Here is a 6,986-nt window from a genome sequence, read left to right as displayed (position 1 = left end):
CGCGCTCTGTCTTTTACACACATCTATGTGTATATAAGAGAGTATATATATATATATATATATATATATACATTGAACAAATAAACAGGATGTCAGTATTCTATGACAAAGAGATTAACGTGGATAAACCAGCACTAATTTCTATTTTTTCTTTTAATATACACTCTACGAAAAATATAATCATTACGTCCAAGCACATCCATCCCAATGCACAAATATATGCTTATCTTCATTACTTTTTGGTAGGTTGAGGTGGGGAGGGGCCTAAGAATTGTGTTCACTGAAATAAATCATAGTAGGCCTAATTAACAGTCGATTTCCATGGCACGTAGGCCAATTCACGAAATGTACTAAAGATATTCTCACCATCTTCGCAGCCAGTTCCTTCGTATCCAGATGGACAGATGCACACGTATCCAATTATGGTATCATTACATATTCCGCCGTTAAAACATGGATTCGAACTGCATTCATCTATACGGTATGTAAATACAGTAAAGCATTATTCTTTATTGTCAAAAAATATGTTCATTACAGAAACTTAGCAAAAAGTAGACGATCATCAACATGCAAAACGCAATACTATTCAGTGGTGGCGCCATGATTCGCCGGAACTGTGTGTGGGGTGGGGAAAGGTTGATATCCCAGGAAGCCAATGCTCGCGATAAGAGCGTGGTCGGACGTTATTCGGAAAAAAGGGGGTTCCAGGGGCAAATTAACAATTTAGTGATTTCAAAGGCTTATTTAATCAATCTTACAGTCTATACAATCAATATGAAAAATTCATGTAGATAGTTTTACTCCTTGACGAATGGTCATTTGCGAGCTCTCCCCGACGGGTGGGTGGGGAGAGGTGGGTGCTGCTGTGTTTATATCTACGAAAGTTCTACAAGTTTTGTGATGCTCAAAGCTCACTCCTCTAGACTTATTTAGATTTTCTGCATTTTAATATCAGATTGAAGGCATTTCTTTGCAGATAAAAGCACATCGTATGTTTTACGTGTAACTTCATTGTGACTGCGCGCTCAACTTAAAAACAACTTTTAAACGACAAGAATGGATCTTTGGGGGGATTCATTAAATCAATAATTATATAAACTCATAAATTATAGTATCGGTAGACATAAGAAGTGTGTGACTTTAACAAAAATACGGGATTCGAATTCGGGTCTCGTACCTAAATCATAGCAAATAACACCGGCATCGTGGTTGTGTGCGCATTCATCGCTGATAATCATCTTTCGACTGCAATGTAGTATTGACGATTCATTTCCAAAGCACCCTAAATCTTCCATTAATGAAACGTCGCCGTCGTCGCCTTCCCCGTACTGGCTTTCCCCAGGGGCTTCACGAGCACCTGGTAAGCCGAGACTGGAACACAGGACGTCAGCGTCTGTTAGGTCCCACCCGATGTCGCATACCCTACTCCATACACCATTCACGTATACAACTACACGACCTTCTCGTTCATTAGGTCCGTCCTCCAATCGAACTGTCATTGTAAGTGAGAGTACCGGTAACAATACAGTAAATAATTCAATTTATTAGATTTTTATTTCCCTGAATTACCGATCCATATACTAATTTTCAGTTAGTGTTTATCTAAAAAAACATATACCAACATTAATTAGAGAATCTTAGTCCCACGAGACGAAAAATGTTTTATCATGGTCACAGTTACTTTCACATAAGATGAAAATCATGCTTTTAAAAGTAAAACAATATGGAGTTATTCTTTATTTATCGTATTTTAATCTGATATAAAAATACCACTCTGTGTGAGACGAAATGAATATGATTATATTATAATAAAATAATAATACTATTATTATGGTGATGACAAATATTACGCTGTTACCTTTGATTTAACTTACAGGGCTTTTTACACACCACACTTGCTATAGTGTAGCCTTCCCCACAGTTAGCAGATAGACCGGATGTGCTTAAAGTGCACTGCCTCAAATGCATTTCTGTCCCACTGCAATCGACTTTGCTATATTTCACAGGCCTAGGACTTGACTCAAACTCATTGGCATGAGATTGTCGCTCAGCACCTGGAAAACCCAGTGTTTGGCACACTACGTCGGCGTCAATCAACAACCAATTATCTTCGCATATTGTGCCCCATCCTAATCCATAGCTGACTTCGACTATACCACTGTATTCGTCCCCATTTACAACGCGAACTAGATTGATAAACAAAGACAGTACAGTATATCAGAATTATAAATCACAATTCTAGCAAAGGCACCTTGACTCTACTTCCATACGGTAGAACCTCCCCCACCGAGCATGAACCCTATATTTAACCCATCCATGTTTAGTATTATAAACTGGAAGTTCAGTTAGTTTATAATTGAAAAGTACTTTAAAATGGTATCCCATATCCCGGGCGCATATCGTTAATATATTTCAGTAAGTTTCTTGCCAATTGCTATTTAAATTTAATATCATCATCTTAAACTAAACATCTATTGTTGGAAATATATATCATGGGCCTAAACATAAACTAGTAATGCACATGAAAACAAAACACCACATACAGTACATGGTAAATCCGTGTATATCTTAGCTTTAAACGAACGTGTAAGGGTTGTTTATCTATCATGAATGAAGTCCTCGCATTTTAATAATATAAAAATTACAGATATAATTTCTGATTTTGATTTTGAAATACTTTATAATCTGTGATTCCCATAAGTAACTAACTGCCGGTTTTAGTCCTCTGTTCAACAAAACATGTTTACATACACTTCAGTAACAATACAGTCAGGGACACAACAGAAACACCAAGTAACCTGTACAGTTAAAGCTCAGCGCAGACATAATTTGTGATGGCCAATTAAAATAAGCGCATGTTTGAATATATTTTTCTTCTCTTGTGGGTACCTTATTTTCATATACAATGATTTACATGGACATAAATCAGCTGACCTGTAGCATTTAGCATATATTTTCGTTCCCTGTGGCATCTTTAAAACCTAAATACAGTAAATTAAACCATGGAGAAATGATTGACTGGCCTTTCTGTATCAGCTCAGTATTTATTCTGTAAAAGCCTGTGCAAGTTAGAAGGTGGAGTTTCTATCAATCATCCAATAGAATCAGTGAATTATCTAGGGGTGTGCGGGGGAGGAGAGGGGGTGGAGTCGCACGCTCCTCCAAAAATTTCTCGCTCCCCCCACTCACCCCCGACCAAATTCACTTGCAAGTAGTTAAAAATAACCTAAAATCACCTTATTTTGCTGGTTAGCGCCCCTTAGCTGATCATCGATCCCCCACCCACTGCACCTTCGCGCCCTCATCACCACATGGAGTTATAATTATAATTTATTCAAAATAATTATAACTCCATCAGCACACCTATTTCTTGACTTCTATTGAAGTAGCGTATCTATAGATACACCACTGAATAAAATCAAGAGTCCTTAGAGACTAGGAAAGTTCGTGGGTTTTCTGCTGTTCCATACTTGATTGATTGTACTTATTATGATATAAAACAGTGTTTCATCAAACAAAATCGACTTATGGGGCGCCGTTTGGGACATTGCTATTTAAGTCTTTAAGCATTCTGCACAAAAGTATTACTGTCATGTATACATAATTAATTCTGTTGTTACAGAATTATTACTGTCACACTGTTATGTGTGCATAATCAAATCGGTTGTTACAGTAATAATTATCTACCACAGAATTATTACTTTCAGAACTTTCTGTGTACAGAATTAATTCTGTGTTAACAGGAATAATTATGTACTACAGAATGATTTTATTGGATGTTCAATATAATATGCGCAGATTATAAGCTGGTATACAAAGGCTAGCCAATCATTTCACATGGTTCAGTCTACTGTATTTAGGTTTTAAAGATGCCACAGGGATGTTTAATGGAAACTTCACCTTCTAATTTGCATAGGCATACAGAATAAATCTTGAGTAGACAGAATTAAATTTTTGTGGTGACCCGTACAATTAGGGTAGTACGGAATTGATTCTGTACTAGAGAATAGTTAGAAAGTAACAATTCTGTAGTACAGTTTTGGAATGCAGATATTCTCCTGAAGACGATTGAAGCAACTCAATCGAAACGTCGAGATATTCTCAACCAACAACAATAGTTCTTTTCAGAAGTATCTACGTGGTGTACCGCAAGCATTAATATATAATACACATAATAGTTTGACAGTAATAATTCTGTGGTACATAATTATTTCTGTAACAACAGAATGCCTATTTAAAGACATAGATAGCAACGTCCCAAACAGCGCCCCGTAGAACAGCCGTTAGTGTAAACAATTGCTAAATCAATTTTGCAGGCAATAAGCGCACCTGGTAAAGCAGAGCGCCATCAGTGATAATTTTTTAGGCGACATTTGTGAACCCCGGTGAAACGTTTCCTCTTGCGATCGTTTCACCTTCGTCGAAACAAGGTGAAAAGTTTGAACACTTTCTGATAAGGATCATATAATTCGATGCTAAGATAATGTACCAGTAAGTCACCGTTTTTTGTCTAAAGAAATCACTTTTAAAACGTTTTTAATTGAGAATCAAAATTTTCAATTTTTTCTTCAGCCTTTGTATATTAATATTTATTTTATTATATTTAAATTAAAATTGATGTCCAGGATTTAAATTTCACTTTAAAAAAAATTTCTTAATTTTTTTTAAATTACAGAATTCAAAACCAAAAAAAAGACCCCTATTACCTCTTAAACAAACACTCTGTACAGCTTCACGCGTTGCACCGAACATGAGCAGCGCACATGAAGAGTTTATTCTATTCGGTGAAAGGTTACCTCGTTTCGTCTTTTTACATAGCTAAGCCTATCTTTAAAGCAATATCACTTTATATTATATAAAAAACAATTATATACTTTTCCTTTCACTAATACGGATTATGGAAAAACGAGCATTGTCCTATAAAAAAGGCGTGATAAACGTATGTGGCAATTGCACTACAAAATTGATGTCCAAGGCCACAGGCATATTTATAAATCATTAATTTGCTAAAAGTACGGTACTGTAACTCACAGACTAAAAGGAATAAAATAAATTAAAGGGTCAGCTTTAATCGTTACCTTCCCAATCTTGGCAGACAACTCCAGCGAAAGGTTGTGATCCATGACAACAGCTATCTCCACGGCATATTTGAAGCTTGCAAGAACTGAGGCTGTCTGCAGAGATCGAACAGGTGATACCGTTATAGTAGATAGATGAATTCACGCCTGTGCCCTGTAGCGAAGTGATTTCAGAAACCGTAATTAATTATCATAAATTGTTATCTGTTAGCCCACGACTGTTGAAAGTTAGGACAGGCCTTTAATAATTGGTGAATCAATTGTACAAAGATATTAAAACATAATGCTTTTAATTCTTACTATACTATTGTTTTTAATTCTAAGTGCGATTCTCGTGAGCGATTCTCGTATCATGTATATAATGTAACTTTTCAATGTTGTATATTTTAGGCTTTGATGTATATTATTATAACAATATAAATAACAGAAATGATTATTTATTTGTTCTTTGTGTTGTTGTGATGTATATTTTTTTTATATGATAGTCTTATACGGTGTATTTCATTACTTAAAACTTAGAGCCGGTGTTCATCGCTGTTAGTTTTTGAATGAATAACAAAAATGCAATTTTTAATACATTCAATACTTTTAAGTAACTTTTATACAATTTAAAATATTAGCCTATCACAATCAATTCATTGTTGTCACTGATATTTGGGAATAAAATAAATTGGAATTGAAACTGAATTGAAAAGGGATCAGCTGATTGCAAAACAACGTAACCTGTTAGCCCGCTTACCGTCAGTCTCGTTACACTTGCAGCTGATGGGAAGCCGAGCTGGTGGCAGACGACTTGAGCAGCATCCATATTCCAGTTATTAGAGCAGATAGCTTTCCATCCATTTACATACACTTCTACAACACCTTCAGTGGCACTGCCGACCAATCTGACGTCATCTAACAAATAAACACAATATGGAATATCATTATAATAGGCCTAGTATGATTATTCGATGGACTAAATGAATGACGAAAATACCAATAGGCCAAATTCGGAGTAATTATACAAATAAGAGGACGGCCACGAGTTCCAATACCAATACGAATTTTCCTATGTTTTCACACTGTCTACTTAAAATACCACTGTCATTAGAACATAGATAAAATACAAGTAATACAATACATTATTATACCAAATGTATTATATTAACCTAACCAGATCTTACACTTATAATAATTAACATATGGAAACTTATTCCTATTTAACTATAACAAAATAATTTCAACATAAGGAAGTGTTCAAAAAAGTTGTCGGTTTAGAAAGTTTTTGTCCCAGATATTAAATTTGATGCATCTAAAGCATGAAAAGTTTGCATTAATTATTTAAAGGTCGAACAAATATTTATATTAAGTTGACGAAGTAGGCCTATATGTAATGGTGTGAAATAAACCGTGCTAGCTAAAATAGTTGCCTCTGACCTACCAGACTTACTCCTTGCATCTTTTACAATTTTGGAAATCCATTGGATTTTTAAATCTTATTGTAGAACCTTGTGAGTCATTTTTTTAATCATGTAGATTTGAATTTTCAACAAATCTTTGTGCTTCCGGGTATAATCCATTTACTAAGGCTTTTTTTCTTCCATTGACACGATCTAAATATTATTTTGTAATCGGACACCATGTTAAAATAAGTTATTTTTTAAGATTAACTTTCATCGTTTCCGTCCGTCATTTCAAACGGTTCTTTTTCCATCTTTTTTCACTTGAAAAGCCCATGGTTTCTTGCAAATATGCTTACTGATACAACAAAAACATATTTTTTTAAATATAAATTTGATTCCATTCTTATGACTTTCTATATATGTGTCTCTAACCATTGATTTACTTGTGATCATTGGTAAAATGGGGGCGGGATTAGCAAAAAAACAAAAAAAACAAAACAAAACAAAACAAAAAACCTCCCTC

The 6,986-nt window shown here is 34.9% G+C and overlaps 1 protein-coding gene across 1 annotated transcript in view; it reads right to left on the bottom strand.

The window, feature by feature from the left end:
- The window catches only part of LOC117108312 (deleted in malignant brain tumors 1 protein-like), a 34,610-nt gene extending 27,836 nt beyond the window's left edge, over nucleotides 1–6,774 (bottom strand). The window contains exons 1-6 of the mRNA XM_033250289.1: nucleotides 6,732–6,774; nucleotides 5,818–5,975; nucleotides 5,079–5,232; nucleotides 1,875–2,186; nucleotides 1,178–1,492; nucleotides 367–474 (exon numbers count right to left, since the gene is read on the bottom strand). Of these exons, the coding sequence (XP_033106180.1) occupies nucleotides 367–474; nucleotides 1,178–1,492; nucleotides 1,875–2,186; nucleotides 5,079–5,232; nucleotides 5,818–5,975; nucleotides 6,732–6,774 (1,090 nt within the window). The remainder of the gene's footprint in view (nucleotides 1–366; nucleotides 475–1,177; nucleotides 1,493–1,874; nucleotides 2,187–5,078; nucleotides 5,233–5,817; nucleotides 5,976–6,731) is intronic.
- Nucleotides 6,775–6,986: the final 212 nt, after the last annotated feature.

Source organism: Anneissia japonica, unplaced genomic scaffold, assembly GCF_011630105.1.
Source record: "Anneissia japonica isolate Jap-2015-1 unplaced genomic scaffold, ASM1163010v1 scaffold426_len1935630_cov189, whole genome shotgun sequence".
Lineage (NCBI taxonomy): Eukaryota > Metazoa > Echinodermata > Crinoidea > Comatulida > Comatulidae > Anneissia > Anneissia japonica.
Note: the sequence above shows the minus strand (reverse complement) of the source record. Positions and strands in the feature narration are given on the sequence as shown.